A 20,143-nucleotide genomic window follows, 5' to 3' on the forward strand; every position below is an offset into this window, starting at 1 on the left:
ATATATAAATAAAATATTGAAACTTTTTTTCAAAAAATCTTTATTGGCATGTGCACAAAATTAAAGCAAATGATAATCTAAAAATAAATTTAATAAAATTCGATAAAAATATTCTGGTTTCGTCACATATTTAATGAAACTATATTATGACAGAAAGACTCCATAATAATAATTTACTTAATCTAATTCTAAAGACTATCCTATACGGTTGATTGTGATGTACGGTAATCACAAAACCATTTTCCGATGCACGTCATTATTCATATCGAAATTCACACTAAAGCCCCTGAACCGAATGAAATTTTGGCAAAAATGTTTAAATTTGTTGTATCATTTAAGATACCGGGTAGCTCTGCATTTTACTTTATAGAGCAAATGCTTGTAATAGATATTTTATTTAGATTAAAGCTGCAAAAATTAGTTTAAAGCGAGTTTTAATCTACAAACGTCAAAAAATGACAAGGTTGTGACATTGGCATCTTACCAATAGAATTTATGCCGACTCCACTTGGTTAACACATCTTTTATTTTGATACTTTAAAAACAATCTGCGACTGGTAGCATTTCTTGGACGAAGAGCTGCGTATTTTCGGTAAATCTCAATATAATTCAAATTTGATACTGTAAATACTCGGTCTATGTTTGTTTTTGTATCGGGAACTTTAACAATCAAAACTGAATCTTTATCTTTTATGTTGTCGACCGTTATTTTAGTAAGTATCTCACGGCGGGCAAGCACCAGAAATACCAAGTATTTAAAACAATCTAAAAGGAAATCGATGACGATGTTCAGTAATACATACATTCCAAGCTCATGCTTTTTTTTCGAAGCAATAATATAATAATAATAATTTTTGGGGATATCCCGATTTCAATGTTTGTAGAAAAAATGTTGTTTGCAACTCGTGCGCGAACTAGTTTGGTGATCTCGTCTAAAAAATTCAAGTATCGATCACCAAAGTAGATACAAAAATAGCTATTAAAAGACATCGTAAAAATTACTCGTCCAGGACCCTCTTTAGGGGTGGAAAAAGAACTAGCCCGTGTCTCCCAAGGTCAAACAATGCTTCCCCCCGTCATCCATGCGCGTTTATGCTCCCCAGCATTCCTCCAACTCCTCCATATCGATTTCAGTCAGCTATAGACTCCCGCAAGAATTCCACACAGAACAACACATACGGACGGTTTTCAGTCAGATTTTTTTACATTCCTACCGCGTCAGTACCAAAAATTGGTACCAGAATGACTTTCAAACGAGGATTTTTTAGTTTGGTGTCGTGCTTTGTGGTCGCGGTATTCGCTGTAGGGGTTGGAAACGCTTCACCCCTTGAGTACGCACCTGAATTAGAGGGTGAATCCCTGTATAACGAAGTTGAGCAGTTGTTAGCACTGAACAGAGCTGTCAGAGAGGTATTATAAAGCTTTAATACAAATAATTTATTATACAGGGTGGTCCGAAGTGTATTTTGAAAACTTCGGCAGATAAAAATAATAATAATAATAATAATAATAATAAAAATATTTATTTCAAAAATGATCTAAATATGTACAATAAAATTACAAATATATAGACATATTGAAATACTGTCAGCGGTGAAGAGACTTTTATATTAAGAATTCATTGATTGAATAGGGTTCCAATTCAATTAAGAGTTTTTTCAACGATTTCTTATAGGTTTCTTGACTTTCGATTGCTCTTATGTCTTCAGGGAGGCTATTGTAAAACTTTACACACATGTATACTGGATTTTTTTCAGTCAGGGTGAGACGATGTGAGGGGAACTTGGCATCACTGGACCTTGTTTGGTATTCATGAGATTTTTCCATTTCAAATAGGGACTTATGTTTGAAGATGAATATTAAACACTCATATATATAAAGAGCTGGAAGCGTCATAATTCCGAAGGATTTAAAGTGTCCTCGACAGCTTTCTCTGTACTGAAGTTTCTTTATAAGTCTTATAATTCTTTTCTGAATCACAAAAATTTTTGCAGTTTCTGAATTTGATCCCCAGAGAATAATTCCATATCTCAGCAGTGCCTCAAAATTTCCACAGTATAGTGTTTTCATTGAGTCTGGGTTCACATAACTTGACACAATTCTCAGACCGTAGGAAATTGTGCCAAGTCTCAAGCATAGCTTATAAATATGTTGGGTCCACTTTAAGTGCTCGTCTATGTAAATACCAAGAAATTTGCATTCACCACCAAGGCTGACATCCATTTCTCCAATTTTCAAATTGCTCGCTAATTCAATTTTCTTCTGTTGTGTTCGAAAAATTAGTGTATTAGTTTTTCTTTATTTAGCATTAGTCTATTTGTCTCAAACCATTCCTCTACTCTCATGAAAGCCTTACTGCCATTCTCCTTCAGAATATCTTGTGTTGTTCCATGAGTAAGTATATTAGTGTCATCTGCATAGCATGTAAGGCTAAAATTTGCATTTCTTGTTGTTTGACTAATATCGTTTAAGTACATGATAAAAAGAAGTGGCCCAATGATACTGCCTTGAGGTATACCGATATTCAATTTTTGTATACTAGACTTACTAATCTTTTCGTCTTTTCTCACAATAACTTGTTGTTCTCTATTTGTCAAGTATGATGTAATCCATTTGAGTGCTGGACCTCTTATTCCATATTTTTCGAGTTTTATTAATAGTAAATGGTGGTCTAAAGAGTCATATGCTTTCGATAAATCAAGAAATATACCCATTGCCAGATCTTTATTTTCCAGATGTTGTATTATTGATGTAGTGAAATCGAACAATGCAGTAATGGTACCTTTCTCCTTCAAATACCCATGTTGTATATTCTGAAACAGTTTACAACTATTCATGAAAGTTAATATTCTGTTTGCAACTATTGTTTCAAATACTTTTGAAAAGCTTGGCAGTAAGCTAATCGGTCTATAATTATTCAAATCAGAGTGATCTCCTTTTTTGTAGATTGGTTTAATAAATGCCAACTTCAGCCTGTCTGGGAAGATCCCATATTTTAGCGAATTGTTAATGATATAGCACAAGATATCATCAACATATTTCAAACAGAATTTTACTATAGATGTTGGAATCTCGTCCACATGTGGAAATGACGATCGATGACATTCCCCAAAAAATTTTACATATAAAATGACAGCGCCATTTCATAGCCATCGCTGACACCGTTTTTTTTTCGATCATACGGCAGTTATTTGAGACAAATTATTTTATATTTGTTATTTATTTAAAAGAGAATAAATATATTGTTTTAATTTTCTGACAACATCCTATACAGGGTGTCCCAGAAATAAGGGCAAGTATTTTAAGGGGTGGTAGATCTCGATAAAATAAACTCTCTATATATTTTCTCTCTATCGGTTGTCAAATAAGTCCAAAATAACGGAGTTATTTTACTTTGAAAATTTCCAAAAAAAGTGATTTTTTGGTAAAATTTTGAGAATCACTGGATCTTTTCTGGATTCTCTTTCTTGTATATTTAATCTAATACTTTTCTAATTTTTGTTTCGCGAAATAAACCTCATAGGCGTGTTTCTGGGGTTGAACTATAATACTACCAGTTAAAATACTTGCACTTATTTCTGGGACACCGTATATAAAATATTCTAACAAGTTTTTTGTTTGTCAGCATATAGAAAACTGTTTTATTAAATATTATTTTTATTAAATTAATAGATATATTATTTTCAAGTCTTGATTTTTCTTTAAATAAAAAAAAATCTCTGATGTATGGTGTTTTGTAATCTTCATATGATCGAAAAAAAATCGGCGTCATAGACGGCTGTGGAATGGCAATAGATGACAATTTTAGCGAGGTCATTCTCTAGACGTAATTTACTAAAAATTGATTTATAATATCGATTTGGTTCTGTGTCAATAATTTATATTAACGTAACCGAGAGAATTGAAAAATCATATACAGGGTGGCGTCTCTCATGCGACGCGGAGGATCCATGGAGAACGACAGTTTGTATTGATATGAAATTTCGTCAGCATATATAGGTTAATTTAGAGCATTTTTAAAAAATATATAGGTTCTACTGGGTGTCCGCCAAAAAATTGCACTTCAAAGTTTTGTTATTTGTAACGGAACACCCTATATATTAATTGATTTTCGGATTCTAGGAAAAAAATAAGGTAAGTTTCATTAGTAAAACATATGACTAAAAAGTAAGGTTTCTGACATATTTGACATTTTCTAAAAATGAAGAATACATTTTAAATTTCAATAAAAGCTACCTAAATTAAAATTAACCCGGTATAGTATAATTTGTGGTTAAAATAACCATTGTCCTTTGAATCAAATTAAAATTTTATCCGAAAAGTTATACAGGGTGAGACAAAATTAATATTGAACATTGATCAGTTTTAAAAGCAATTTACTCTTTTATTTCAAATGGAACACCCAGTATTATTCCGATATAATAGAGAATTCATCTATCTTCAAAATACTATTGAGGTTGCCTACATCTAATACAAATACTTTCCTAGATATTTTCATTTTTATTATTTAGAGCCAGAAGATCTTTATTATTTGATAAAATATAGGCGGCTGTGATGTGCCTGACGTTACTTCAATATAACTGTCAAATTAATTTAACTTTAACAACCAGTTACTATTGTGTCAGTTTAAACGAATAAAAGTCTTAGAAATTTGCCGAAAATGGAAACTTATCCTACAGCAGAGAGAATTGATATGATTTTATTAATTGGTGAATGGGCAGTGTGCATTTCAAATCTTGGCAATCTTCTAAATGAAATTTTCTAATGGCATTGATCGTTATTTCCAAGCCTACCTTGACACCGTTTTTTTTTCGATCATACGGTACAATATCCAAAATCATTCTTTAAAAAAATCATCGTATTCTTCAGATGTGATTTAGAAAAAAAAACAATGATGGGAACAACACCTGATTCTAGGTCATGGCGCGCCCAACAAACCAAAACAATTAGTACCAAAAAATCCCGGACAGTACCACCGGTACTTGTTTTTCACCAAGTTCATTTTCACTCTGGTTTAATGTATGTAAGCGTATCAGCGGTACCAGAGAACAGTTACTCTGTGCAAGCGGTCGTCGAAAGTACTTTTCTCTTGCATCAAAACAATGCGATTTCTACTTGTTTGAAACAAGTAGTACCGCTGGAAACTTGGTTACAGACAAAGTATGAAACGCGAATATGTGATAGCTGCGTGTACCTTGCTGTTTTTCCTCGTGTTGATAGTGGTACTGATAACAGTCGATGTGGTAAGCTTTAAAAACAGTTTTATGGGTGTTTTTTACTGTATGTCCGAAAAAAACCGTCGCAAATTGTTGCAGGTGAAGCCCTAAAATGTCATTAATTAAAAAAAAATTGTTAAAAATTGTCCTTTTACTTTAAAACACACAAAACTCAAAAGTATATAGAGCAAAAATGGTGTTTGCAAGACTGTTGTGTTGGAACAACTTTTTACATTTTTCTATATTAAATATTGAGAAGATTTATGTCAAATTTTAGTTATAACTGACATCTAAGAAGGGTTTCGTACGATAGAAATTACTCTCAGTTGTTATTTCAAAGGTCACCGTGACGTCGTTTTTTCTCGATCGTGTGATATGTCAAGGTGGTTTTACTTGTTTTACTATACAGGGTGTCTATTAAATCAGTGCAAAATATTTTAACTAGTTAGTATAATAATGTCTTTTTTGTTTATCTACATCTGCTGCTTTTTAAAATACTGTAACTTATTTAAGTGACACCCTGTATATATTTAAAATATTTTAAACACATCTTGTTAGAATTAACATTCTTGTAATAGTACTAGCAGTACCTACAATTAAAATTCAAACAATGTAGTTCCTGGTTTGTGTATTCTAAACCAACTTATTTTTTATATGGATTAAAAAAATAGAAAAAATACCACGCTGACATCATATTAATATTAAATAACAAAAATAGATTCTCTGAATAACATAAACACATACTGAGTGTCCTGTGTAAGCCTGTTCCAACGAGATACTTTATTTGAACGCAAAATTAGAGGTTTTAATAATATAATTTTTGTCAACAAAAATAGTTTCAAATTTTTACCTATATTGTGCTACGTGCCTGATATAACCTAAAGCGTTTTACTGTATTTTTTGCGACACCCTGTATATTTTGAAGATATTTGAAATCAGTATCAAATTCTCTATACCACTATGTGTCACAAATTAAGAATGTAGCTTCAATAATAATATCTTCTCTAAAGATCGCTGTCATTTTATATGTAAAATTATATGAGGAAAATCAATCGTCATTTTCAAGCCAACTGGACGCCTATTTTTTTCGAAGATAACGGTATATTTCACCAAGGAAGCCAATGAAAATATCAATAAAAAAGTCACTCTCAATGGAGTTTTGACAATCCTTTGTATAAATATAAAAAATAGCTCTTAATTTTGTGCTTTGATTTTTTTTACTAATAATTTTATACTTATAAGAAAATGGGTTAGTATGTTGATAGTTGAATGATATGAGTGAAAGTAGAGCATTTGGTTTTAATAAAATTACATAATATTAAAATCTGTATAGGTCAAATAAAAAAATCACATTTTGTATAATTATATGTATTAAAAATATAATATCGTTGAATTTTTGAAACCACCCTGTATATTTCTAGTTAAGTTTCCATTGGGTATTCCCTAATAAGGGTATTTCCCAAAAATAAAGTTATAATTAGAAGTATACATGAATAATATCTATGATCTTAGTTAATTTTGTTTATAAAATCATAATAATAAAAATATGAATAATAATTTACTATAACAAGAATATATTGCAAAATATTTATGATTATGCTACTTGTTATGTTGAAATAACTGCATCGCAAATCTACTTATCTTATAATAAATATTACAGAGTGTGGTCAAATAAAAAAAAATGAAGTTACTATACCTAGAGTTTTAAAAAACTAAACCTAACTAAACAAAATCTATCTCTACTACATTATGACGCAGTATGAATAATTATTGATGCTTATTATCACCAAGAGAATAATTGGTTATACCTGGTACTGAATGATAAAACAAATTATATTAAAAAGATGCCATATAGTTACTAATGAGACAAATCTAGTGAAAACCAGTGCTAAATAACAAATAATTTGTTTTGTTTGTTTCTTTAATTGTTTCGACAAATTTCACTTTGTCCATTTTGTTTTTTTGTTTGTTGAAATCTCCCTAAGGTTTAGCCCGATCCTGTCGTGTTAAGTACCATTAAAAAATACAAGAAAGTACGTGCCAAATAAATGATATCTAGAGCTTGACCTCGCCAAAATTATTACCTATTGTCATTCCCCAGCCGTCTTTGACGCCGTTTTTTTTCCGATAGCATAGTCTCACTGAGGTATGAATAATGAATGTATAAATAAAAGATGGAATATAGATTATGCTAAAATAATGTACATTATTTCCTAGTTTATCCATAATCGATTATTGTCAAATATTTGCTAATCTCTTCATAAATCATGTACTTCTTAATTTGCTCATATCAGTTTCACCAAATAATGGATCCTTTGTCAATTTTTTCTCCTTTTTTTTATGTTAATATTTGTTAGGATAAGTACTAGATGTATAGAATACTACCTGGCAGAAGTGATGTATCATGTATCCGTGTTATTATTAATTATATTTTACTAAAAAAATTGAAAAAATAACTTTTACAACTTTATTCTTGTATAATAATAAATTGTAATACACAAAACCAACACAAACCTAAGTCTTATGACCCCAATCTTTGTTCAAACTTTTTTAAATTTTAGTTTATTGTATCATCTACATAATATAAAATGCTAATGTTTATCTGTGTCGTCTCTACTGAAGTAACGACTTGCTCTGGAAAGTTTTTTTTTTACTAAAAGATATCTAATTGGCTCTTCTAAAAACTGTCGTCGCCGGATTTTTTGTTTTTCATTTAATTAAAAAAAAAATGAGTAAATAGTATTTTTTTGATGTCGTCGCGGATGCGCCAGGCTTCAACTAGTTATATACAGGGTGTTTTAAAACAAATGCGAAAAACTTCAGGGGGCGATTCCTTGTTCAAAATAAAGGGTAGATTGCTTTATAAACGTTGGGTCAAAAGTCATCCATTAGGGAGATATCGCGGTACAAAAATGGCGGAAAAATAATGTTTTTATTTTTTATCTTGAAAACGAAAAACGATAGACTAAAGAAATTTTATGGAAGCATTACTGTTATGAAAACACACTTTCTGGTAAGTTTTTCACTTTTTTAAAATGGGTGCAAGGGGTTGAAATAAACTACCCCTATCATTCTTGTTAACGAAATTTAAAAAAAAAGCTTATCAAACACATGCAAAAAAAATCATAAAAATTAATTTGGATAGTTTAGTTTGTTTAGAAACTTTTTTATCTCTTATGTTTTTTTGATAAAACTCACCGATTTGAAATTAAAAAATAAAATGTAAAGCATTACATGTCAAGACAAAAAACATTTTTAGATAGAGAATCTAGTGGGCTGCTCTAATTTTTTTAGGATAAAATCTAGTCGGTCGCTGTCACTTTTTAGGGGATGTTTCTAATATTATTTTATTGACATTACTCTACTGCAATACGTTATTATCTAGATTCTTATTATTATCGTTATTATCACTAGATTCTTTATATAAAAATGTTTTTTATCCTGACATGTAATGCTTTACATTTTATTTTTTAATTTCAAATCGGCGAGTTTTATCAAAGAAACACAAGAGATAAAAAAGTTTCTAAACAAACCAAGCTATCCAAATTATTTTTTTTGCATGTATTTGATAAGATTTTTCTTTAAATTTCGTTAACAAGAATGGTAGGGTAGTTTATTTCAACCCCTTCCACTCATTTTAAAAAAGTGAAAAAATTACCAGAAAGTGTGTTTTCATAACAGTAATGCTCCCATAAAATTTCATTAGTCTATCTCTTTTCGTTTTCAAGATAAAAAATAAAAACATTATTTTTCCGCCATCTTTGTACCGCGATATCTCCCTAATGGTTGACTTTTGACCCAATGTTTATGAAGCGAACTATCCTTTATTTTAAACAAGGAATTGCCCCCTGAAGTTTGTCGCATTTGTTTTGAAACACCCTGTATATTTAGACTTGTCAAATTTCTAGGGACCCGAATCGCCATCTTCCGAGCACATTTTTGGCGATGATCCTGCCGACAAACCTGACATTCCTAGAGCTGTCAAAAATTGGCCTCAGGAGGACTTGAAATTGGGCCAAGTTTCGGCTGTTTCGGTCAATACGGCCCTGCAACCTGTCGTGTTTCACCGAGGTGATCGACTATGGGACCAATAGTAAGTAGAACTGTGTATACAGGGTGTTTTTTATAATAAGTGGATAAAATTTTATTATCGGAAAATATGATTTTGTTTTTCATTTTTTTAAAAGTCATTTTTGCCAAAAAGGTTTATGCAAAAAAGCAAAATGCTACTTTATAGTGAGCTACTACTAAATTTTTTATATAAAAAAATATTAAAAATATGATTTTATTTTTCTACAAGCGAATTTCGATTTTTTTAATGTTATTTGTGCCAAAAAAGTTGTGTAGTGTTTTTTGGCGCTAAAATACTTTGTTTTATGCATATCATAGTAAATTTTGTATCTAGTGCGCAAAATGCCACATTAGTGACCAACAAAACTACTGATTTTTTTATAAAAAAAAATATTCCAGTTTAACAAAAAGTTTTTTCTATCTTCAAAATATGTTTATATTTTATAATTGTTATAATTACGCAAGTTTTTTTTAATATAAATAAGAAATATTCATTTTTAAGTGTAAAAATGGGCGCGAAAAAGGCCTTAAAATGGTATTTTCAAATTAAGTTCTCACCGTAACTATGGCAACTAAGTTGTTGTCATTCATATTTAATACAAAAATCTTAATAATTTAAGTAAAAGTATCAGAAATAATATACCTTTTCATTTGTTACGAAAAAAATGTCATTCAATGCGCAAAACTTGTATTTTTTTACATTTGTAGTAAAAAATAACAACAAAATTGGCCTAGCATAATAACTAAACTGTATTTTATTAATATTTATATGATAAAAATACTCTTATTTGTAGCACAGAAGTATTTATTGAAAAACATAATTTTAAATTTATTTTTACAGTCGTTAATGTTCGGTTATATACGCGCTATGAGAAATTTTCTCCACAGGCCCTGTGGCGCAACGGATAACGCGTCTGACTACGGATCAGAAGATTCCAGGTTCGAATCCTGGCAGGGTCGACTACTTTTTTATTTTTTTTTAATTAAAAAAAAATATTTTTTTAAAAATCGCGGCAGGGTCGGCAACTTTTTTATTTTTTTTTACTTAAAAAAATATTTTTTAAAATAATATAATATCGGTCAAGATAATTTTTATTTTAGTTCATACAACCAAACGCATCACTACCAGCAAATCCATCTTGGACCTATCAAAGATCACACAGTGCTGACTTTGGATATCCAGACCGGTAAAGTTTTGGGAAAATGGGGTGCTGACTTGTTCTACATGCCTCACGGATTGACAATTGACAGGCATGACAACCTGTGGATCACGGATGTGGCCTTACATCAAGCTTATAAGGTATTATACCTTAAATTATTTTTTTTATGAAATAAATTATTCAAAATTGTTAGAAGTATAGAATTTACAGAAGGTAAAAATACAAAATTTCCTGTACATAGATTTTTTGGCCTCTGGGATGTTTTATACATCATTACTATTATTGCTTTGGATTTTTTGTATACAGGGTGCTACAAATTCGAGGTACAAGCATTGTTATCCCGGTAACCGTAATAGAACATGGTAAATATAACCGTAATAACCGTAACCGAACATGGTTAAATTGGGGCAAAGTAGAGCTTTGGAATGTTCACCAAGATGCCATCAAAAAGTTTTAAAAATTTCAAGGATTGCTGAGTTTTTTGGAAAAAACGGATTTTTTTGAAAATCAATTTTATTTTTTCATGTTGTTTTTTTTTCAGAAAACCAAAAAACTAATTAGACATTCTCATAGCCTCTTTATTAGGGCTATCTGATAATATTTATAGATGTCATCGATCGTCATTTCCAAGCCAACTGGACGCCATTTTTTTCGATCATACGGTATTATGCATATTATTAGATCGTACACTGACTGAGATTTCAAATTCACAATAAAAAAGTTAAAAATAATATTTTTAAATTGCTGACCTATATAGATATTACTTATTTGAATCTTTCAATAGGCTCGATTTTCCTTATTCAATGTTAATTAGCGCTGATCAATATTATTGCGATGAATATAATCAGATTAAATAGTTTAAAAAACCAGAGTCGGACTTGAAATTATTTTAAATAGTAATTAAATAGTTTTGTTATTGTTAAGGTACCCAAAACAAAAAAAAGTATCAAATGTGGCATATCATTGCACTCAGGAGACCGAGTTCTTTCAAAATTTAAAATAAAAAATGCAGGTCCGTATATAAGAAAATTAATTTGGCCTCTGTATCTCGCAAACTTTCAGTTAATTGGAAAATCTAAAAATACTATCAGATAGCCCTAATAAAGTGGCTATGAGAATATGTAATTAGTTTTTTGATTTTCTAAAAAGTAACGACAGGAAAAAATAAAATTGATTTTTCCAAAAAAAACTCAGCAATCCTTGAAATTTTTAAAACTTTTTTGATGGCATCTTGGTGAACATCCCAAGGAGGCAACTTTGCTCCGATTTAACCATTTTCGGTATCTATTACGGTTTCCGAGATACCAATGCTCGGTACCTCAAATTACCCTGTATAATTTACAATTTTAAATTTTTAGTTTAAACCTGGTGAGCTGGAACCGACTCTGACCTTCGGCGAGAGATTTACACCAGGATCCGACTCTAAACATTTGTGCAAACCTACATCAATCGCGGTAGCAACTACAGGGGAAATATTCATTGCTGACGGGTACTGCAACAGCAGGATACTGAAATACAATGCTGCAGGAGGGTTACTGAGGGTTATACCAAACCCACCAGGTAAGATATTAACATAATTTATTTAAAATCAATTGTCTAATATGTCCACTGTCTAATATTCCTCAGCCAAGACATTTTCTTCCTTCCGATACCCCTCCGGCCTTCGATCTTGCCTTCTATCAACAAATGCAAGAATTGATATTTGGGGTTTCGCATTATGTGCCCCAGGTATGCGGTCTTTTTCTTTTTAATCAATTCAAATAATTCACGCTCTTTGTCAACGCGTCTGAAAACTTCCTCATTTGTCAATCTAGCCGTCCAAGGTATCTTCACGATTCTGCGATATAGCCACATCTCAAAAGCCTCCAATTAGTTAATGGTAGCTGCTTTTAATGTCCAACCTTCCATACCATAAAGGAGCACCGACCACACATAACACTTTACGAATCTTAATCTAAGACTAAGGTCAAAATCAGAACAGAAAAGTACTTTTCGAAACCTCAAGAATGCCTGCCGAGCTTGTTCGATGCGACATTTAATTTCCTTGTCTGATGTCCAATCTTCGGAGAGCCAGATGCCCAAGTACTTAAATTTATCTACTCTTTCTATGGGCCTTGAGTTAAATGTTAGGATGGAGTTTATAAACGTATCTGGGTTTCTGGATATAATCATAAATTTGGTTTTGTTGATGTTGATGTTTAAACCCATTGCTTTGCTCTGTTCTCTTACCTTGTTGACCAGCTGTTTATTAGGTAGGTAGGTCGTGTATATTGTCTGCAATTAAGACCGTATCGTCGGCATAGAGGATATTAATTGAACATTAGATTATCATATTTTTTCTTTTACTTTGTTTCAGAGTTTCTTTCATTGCAAATACCTCATTCTCTGGCACTGATCGAGTCCATAGATAGGTTATGTATAGCTGATAGGGAGAATATGAGGGTTGTATGCCCCAGGGCAGGACTCTACAGCGTACAGGGCAAGAAGGAGCCTGCCCTGACCATTCAACAGCCCGATATGGGAAGGGTGTTTGCTGTTGCTGCAAAAGGTTAGGAAAAATAATCTATTTTAACTATCTTTTCAGTAATAACTAATTATAATAGGTAGTTATTTTTTATACAAGACGATAAAATGGTATTTTATCATCGTGTATATAAAACAATATTTTTTCCATAGCCAGTTACGTTTTAAAAAATATTCAGAAATTATTATTTCAAGGAATTTATTACAAGGAGTAGAAAAAATATTGTGCTGGGTTGGCGTTGGTTTCTATGTAATTTGGCAAATAAATAAAGCTGTCTCTTTAGTTGTCAGTTTTGAGTCAATATTTTTTAATTCTCTTTCGTGTCGATTGCTGATTGATTGGAGCCAGAAATGGCTCAAAACGAAATAAGTAAATTACCAACAGATATTCAGGCTGAGGCGATAAACGCCATATCCAAACTACTTCCATTTAAATCTCGAATAACTTATGAAAAGGAATACAAAATTATCAAAAATGGAAGCAATTAAAAAACGTGCGAGAAGACGGCAATATATATATAAGGCAATTTCAACAGTTGCTATGGAAAAAATAATTTTTTTTACTTGGTTTCTAGGAAAACTGATTTATGCAGTAAATGGTCCCACTAACCGGATGTTACCTATCCAGGGGTTAACTATAGACCCCGAAACAGAGTCTGTGATAGATCATTGGCAACCTGAAGAGGTAAATATAAAAATAAATCGTTACTTTATAATAATATGTATACCAGCTGACCCTTTTTTTTTTCTCTTTAAACACTTATAATTAAATATACTTTCCGATATTTCTTTTTTTTAAATAAACCAAAACTATTTTTTTGACAAAATGGTGAAGGAGATGTAGAGAGAATGGTAGCTAGATATCCTGTGCTTTTAGCCTCCATAATCATGATCATGAGTTATAAAATGAACTTTATGAAATTCGGCAGTGTTATTTGTAGCGATAATGAACTAATATGTCTTATTTTTGTTCTTTTTTGAATAAAATAAATGTTATTCTTCTTTTTTTACAGGGTTTCACCAATCCTCATGATATCGCCGTGTGTGCAAATGGTTCTGCACTGTACGTAGCAGAAATAGGACCCAACAAAATTTGGAAATTTGAGTTGGTACCTCCAAAGAAATAAATTAAAAAACCTTTTAAAAATAATTTATTTTAATTTAAATTTTATTTTTTTTTCATTCAAAAAAATTGCGTTAAAAATTTTTATTTTATATTTTTTTCGTAAAAATTTAGACAAAGATTTAGACATATAAATATATCAACTAGTGCATAATATAATAAATTCTTGTTTAAAAAAAATGGCATAGTTAAGGTAAAATATTATTTTTTTTTATTTTTGGAATTTTATAAAAGAAAAAAAGCCTTCTTGGTAAAATATCATTATAAGCTATAAAAAACATGTGTATGTTGTAGTACGTGCTAGTACTTATACTTAAAACAGTATTGTCATTTTTGTATATTTTTTCAAAGTACCTATATGTATGTAGAAAAATAATAAAGACAAATTAGGATTATTACTATTATCACGGTAGTAAATAAATAAAGTTTATCCATATATTGTACATTAGAAGAAATAGATAATAAAAAATATGATTTTTTGTTATACTAGGAATATTGTGTTATATTTGAATTTATATTTGACATTGACAAGGTTTAAAAAAAACGAATAGACAATAAAATTGAATATATCGTTTTTGTTTATGATATGTAATTATTTTTATTTAATAAAGTATTGTTTTTGACTTAAAATTATGAGTTTTACTTAATTATTAGATATTAATACATCTAGGTATTATGGTATTCTGGTACTTCGTCGATTTTAAAATAAAGTAACTGTTTCTATCTTATTTTTTTGTTAGAATGGGCATAATCAAGAGGGCTACTGATACCGTGTTGTAAAAATAAGATAATTAAGCGCTTATTTTTTTGGTATTTATTATAATTTTGCTAATATCTTCGGTTTGAAAGCAGATATCAAGATGCGGTTTTCGCTGACTTTTTAACCTTTTACTACTCTTTACTCTCAGCTAAAATAACACATACTATTGTATTTAATTTTTTTGAAAAAACGCGCTATGTTTCTTAAATTGTAAGAAAGCGCCCCCTAGCGTCTATGTTCAAAACCATATTATTATTATTTTTATGGCATAATATAGAGTAAGAAACGCTCTTTTAAACGAGTTCTAGTTTGTTGGATTCTGATCATCCAGTCCGGAGTTATTAACATTTATATAAAGATAGATCTAACCTTCCCCCACCACTTTATTTTAGCAGATAGGGGAAAATGGTTCTAACAAAAAAAATCCAAAATTTACTGAAGATTATGAAGCTATTATTTATAGTACCCATTATCTAAGCAAAACTCTGTAAAAAATCTATTTTCTTATTTTCCATAGCAGTTGCGCCACCTAGCGGTAATTTTACAAATTTGAAAATAATTTCCAGCAATTTCTCATAGCCCCTTTAGTTATAAATATTTTTTTCCGCAGGCTTTACGGCTAATACTTTCCGAGATACAGCCGAGAGCTATTCTTATTGGGACACCCGGTACGCATATTTGAAGTAAATAAATAAAATTCAAGGATTTGAAGGACATATGCTTGAAAAGTATAGTTGGAAATGTTGAAAAAGTAATAAATTAAAAATTAGTAAATAATTTGATTCACTTTCATAAAAAATGTATTATGTATTAATTTAGTAAATCACCATCCATCTTCAACGCCGTTTTTTTTTCGATCATACAGTACAACACCCAAAACGTAACACTACACCAAATTTTACAAACATTTTTGATAAGCTCATCTATCCACCATCGCACAATGCAACAGGTGCCTACATCAACCAGCATACATATTATAATACCATGACAGATAAAGGACAAGCGAATAGTACCATCAATCTTGTTCTTTTAGCATGTCGCTCAAGAAAATGGTGGCACCCTACGTGGGTTTGGAAAGTTCCGTATCCAATGACAGATCCTACGTCAATCAGCGAGACCTTTTGTGGTCCTTTGAGCAACCGTGCAGGTGCTGTCAGAGCAAATAAAAGACTTCGAACAATCGGCTTTGAATGCAGAGCCTGAATCGTATTAAGAAGACCCGAAAAAAGGAGATGTAACTGATGAAATTGGTACTTATCAATAGAAATAGGTACTGAAAGATGAAAAAATGATGTAGTTACAGGGTGTGAAAAAACAAACGGCGTCAAAGATGGCTGGGGAAAGACAATCTAGAGATCCTAGAGATTATTTTTATATTGAATAAAACACACACATTTTTTACAGGCATTTTTTACAGCAGAGCTACCAGCTGAATCCCCAGCGGGAAATATAAATTCCAGTTAGTCAGCCTAGCGCCAAATATGTCCATGTTTGGCAACAATGAATAAAAATCACGTCCTCGGTTACGCAACTAAAAGTCTAATTGGTATGGCTTATAGTTTTGTGTGTCTTGAAACGTTCCATCCTTTTTTATTTATATCTTTCTATAATTTGTGTAAATTTTTGACTTAAGTTTTATATGAATTTTCAATAAATGACATCTAGATATTGATCTAGCCAAAATTATCATCGATTTTCATTCCCCGGCCGTCTGTGACGCCGTTTTTTTTCGATCATACGGTACTACACAGAGTGTAGGTACTCTCCATGGGTCTAACGACCTGGTGCAAGCCCGAGGTACTTCTCCATGGTTTATTTTCCCTGTACTGCCGAGAATAAAGACATTATCTCCATGCTTTCGGCGAATCGGCCACAGCACGTGAGTAGTTCTTTTTTTTTGTTCTGGTTCTGTGGCGTCAGAACTAATTTAAATACAGTGCAGTACGCGGGGAAGTACCCTCGCACATATATTTTTTTTTCAATTTAAACTAATAAAGTTCATAAATAGCATTAGAAGATCTGTATAAGTTTAAATAATAAAAACAAACAATAATATGATACTTTTTGTGGCCGTTTAACGGAGTGTGTACGTTTAACATAAAGCCGAGGTACAAGAAGTCATTTTTACTCCGAATAGAACATGCTATTTTTTTTTCAAACGCCACAAATAATTTTTAAACAATTTCAAACGTTCCAAATAATTTAAAAAGATTTAAAAGTTATACCTTGTATGTAATTATGTATCGAGAAACTATGGTTCCGCTCGTTGAATTTGACACTTTATGTCAATTTAATAGTATATTTTCGTACTTTTGTGCTTAGGCGTACAAGTGCTTTACTTTTATGCCTAGGAGTTAAAATGACTTTTTTATACTGTCAATCACGTCGCAAAAACTAATACTTTTGTGACATTTGAAAAAAAAAATAATTTTATTACATAATTAAAAGAATTTTAATTTAATTTTAAACTTTGTCTTAATAGAAATGGTATATGCTGTCAAATGTCACAAAAACCAAAGTTTCCTAGGATATAATTACATATAGGTAATCATTTTTTTTTTCTAAGATCAACTTCGATAGGGAGATGTCTGTAGATTTTACAGGTGCCAAAAAAACTTTGGGAAGATTAGAAATAAAATAACCCGAAGATCCTAAAACAAGAAAGAACGATATAAAAACCAAGAAGAAGAAAAAAAACAAGAATTTATGTGTCGAGATAATGACACATCTCACATCTTAATTAAGGAGAGGCTTTTGTGGGTACTTATTTCGTATTTTTAATGGGGCAGATGTCGCCTTGGTCGATAAAGGCAGACATTTTTAAAAGCTGTAGGAAATGGAGTTAATTTTTTTAGTGAAATTTTTGAAATTATCATCTTTAAGTGATATTTTCAAAAGTCAATAACTCGGAAACGGTTGGTATGAGGTACATTGTGTGTATTTCGATTTTTGCTTAGAATTGAAGGAAGAACCGAAATATGCAATAATGTACAGGGGGTTCCATTTAAAAAAATGAAACTTTGATGTGCCACGACTTTACGACCGACCCTGTATACTTAAATTTATTACCCGCTAATAGATATTTATAAACTCTATAACTTTTATATTTAACTTTTTGCGATACCTCCTATAATTTATCTAATAATCGACCGTTTACATACATAAAAGCGACACTGTATTAAACATTTGTTCTTTAATTTTGCCTGACAGAATATCTTCGTCAGTTTTCAATCAATTATTTGTTCCATTGCAAGAATTTGTAATAAAACCAGGTCGTTCTGTTGCCAGTACCTTAAGACCAAAGGAAATCACAGTAAAATAACTAGAAAAAGAGGAAATCGGTTGGAGAAAGAGCTAGAACCTGAATTCTCGAAATCCTTTTCACGCTATCTCGCCTTCGGGACACACAAAAGGCCCATAAACAAAAGGCGTAGAATTACGAGCTGCGTGGCGTGTAGGACGAAGAGACGGAACAGCTTGAATTCCGAAATGGTTTTCTAGGGAAACGAACCCAGCGAGCGGTACCTCGGGTACCACCACGCCGACAATAAAGACGTATCTTCGGCCTGTCAGAAAACCGGTGACTCTTCGCACTACCTCTTTTCCTAGGTTTGTTCAGATTTTACGGTTACTTCTTCGCTTTAATCGTATTCTCATGCCTAAGGATCGTGATCTCAAATATACCCATCGAAAACATAGAATGTAAAAAATGCCAGAAGTCTCGCAATACAATTCTTCCACTATAAAATGTTGTGAGATCTCATGTAAAACTGAGTCAGTTTATTTTATTTATTTACAACCATATAAGTAACTAGCGTGTACCCGCTAAGAATTTCCATTAACATATAAACTGGATGAAATTTTCTCACATTTATATCAGCATGAGAAAAAACAATATGGCGATATTATTATATAACTTGGTAATATTTGAGGGGTAGTTTCATCCATAAAATAATTAACGAGAAAGAAGTGTCAACTCTGTGTTAAATCGTGGAAACACGATACGCCACCGAAAGCCTTCGTTGTCGTCTGGAGAACTAATTTTCCAATTGACAGGTTGACATGATGGCTTCGTATTTATTTCCGTTTCCGGTTATTCAATGGCGGGCCCTCTTTCAGTTTAAATGTATTTTGTACTCTTTCTTATCATAAATAAAACAAAACAAAATTTTATTCAAACATATTTATTTGAAATATGAGACAACGTGACTAAATATATATAAAAAATAAAGAATTGAAAGATTTCAACAGCAATTACTTAATTATATGCAATTTTAACGTAAATTAGTAAGGTATAAGCATGACTTACAGTAATTTGTAAATAAATACACGTATTCACAGCCATCAGGGACAGAAAACGAGGGCAGAAACATGAAAACGGGAGCCTTATACAAAAACCTGAAAACAGAAAACAATTTTTTTTATACTAAAATTAACAAATAAAAATATCAGTAGGTATAAAATACAAATATACTGTTTAAAAAAAGCGTCCATTATTCCCAATGAGACCTGGTTTATAAATAAAAAAGAAGCAAAAAGAGTTTTAGTCGGATAACAATCGGATTGTATCAGTCAGATTTACTGCATTATTGACAATAAATCGCACATACTGGAGATAACTAATGTTGGCTATAGTTAAAAATGATCTTACCTTGCTGTAAATTGTTTCCATTTTCAAAAAAATCGCCGATCATAAACATAACAAAATTTTCTTGCATCTAAAAAATACAGAAATAGTGTTAATTTACTACCTATTTTTAATATACATGGGACATACCTAGTACTGCAGAAACGTCTTTTTCTCCAGGATTTTTCATGTAATATATATTTTATATGCTTTATTACCTTTATATTTATAAATTTCTGCCGAAATATCAAACTGAATTTACGAAACAAAACTACACGGAGAGAATTAAAATGTCGTCGAAATTTGTTCCATTTGTTCTAGAACAAATCTGAAGTTGTCTCTGAAATCTGTCAATTCTAAACTGTGAAGTTAGATAATAGTTAGAGAGAAACATTGCTGTCCTTGTCTAGGCGGCCATACTTGTCGTCAGGAGATGACAAGAATGACACTAATAACTGTTTCCAATTTTCTTATTTCACTGTCACCCCCCTGGTTTCATCTCGTTGGAATTTGACTTTCGAAAAATCCGTTTGCCAAAAACAAGCTTTTTACGTCAAGTAGTTTAAGCAGAATCATGGTTAATCAATTAACCAACTTTTTGGAACACCCTGTATGATTTAAAAAAAAAATCAAAAAATTTGTAAAAAACAAAATAACCAAACC

General features: G+C 31.3%; 1 protein-coding gene and 1 non-coding gene across 3 annotated transcripts; both read left to right on the forward strand.

The window, feature by feature from the left end:
- Positions 1 to 1,122: 1,122 nt before the first annotated feature.
- Positions 1,123 to 14,723, forward strand: LOC115885428 (peptidyl-alpha-hydroxyglycine alpha-amidating lyase 2-like). 2 transcript variants are annotated; one of them, XM_030904342.1, is made up of 7 exons: positions 1,123 to 1,410; positions 9,125 to 9,309; positions 10,389 to 10,587; positions 11,806 to 12,007; positions 12,804 to 12,995; positions 13,546 to 13,655; positions 13,984 to 14,723. In XM_030904342.1, exons 1-7 carry the CDS (start codon positions 1,243 to 1,245, stop codon positions 14,095 to 14,097), a joined length of 1,170 nt encoding a protein of 389 aa, XP_030760202.1. In that variant the 5' UTR covers positions 1,123 to 1,242; the 3' UTR covers positions 14,098 to 14,723. The 2 variants fall into 2 exon arrangements, with proteins under 2 accessions (XP_030760202.1, XP_030760203.1); XM_030904343.1 differs by lacking the exon at positions 1,123 to 1,410 and adding an exon at positions 4,999 to 5,243.
- Positions 10,175 to 10,247, forward strand: Trnar-acg. Its single transcript has one exon. It is a non-coding gene; the product is annotated as a tRNA-Arg (tRNA).
- Positions 14,724 to 20,143: the final 5,420 nt, after the last annotated feature.

Source organism: Sitophilus oryzae, unplaced genomic scaffold (genome assembly GCF_002938485.1).
Source record: "Sitophilus oryzae breed Bouriz unplaced genomic scaffold, Soryzae_2.0 scaffold_381_pilon_pilon, whole genome shotgun sequence".
In the NCBI taxonomy this organism is placed as follows: Eukaryota; Metazoa; Arthropoda; class Insecta; order Coleoptera; family Curculionidae; genus Sitophilus; species Sitophilus oryzae.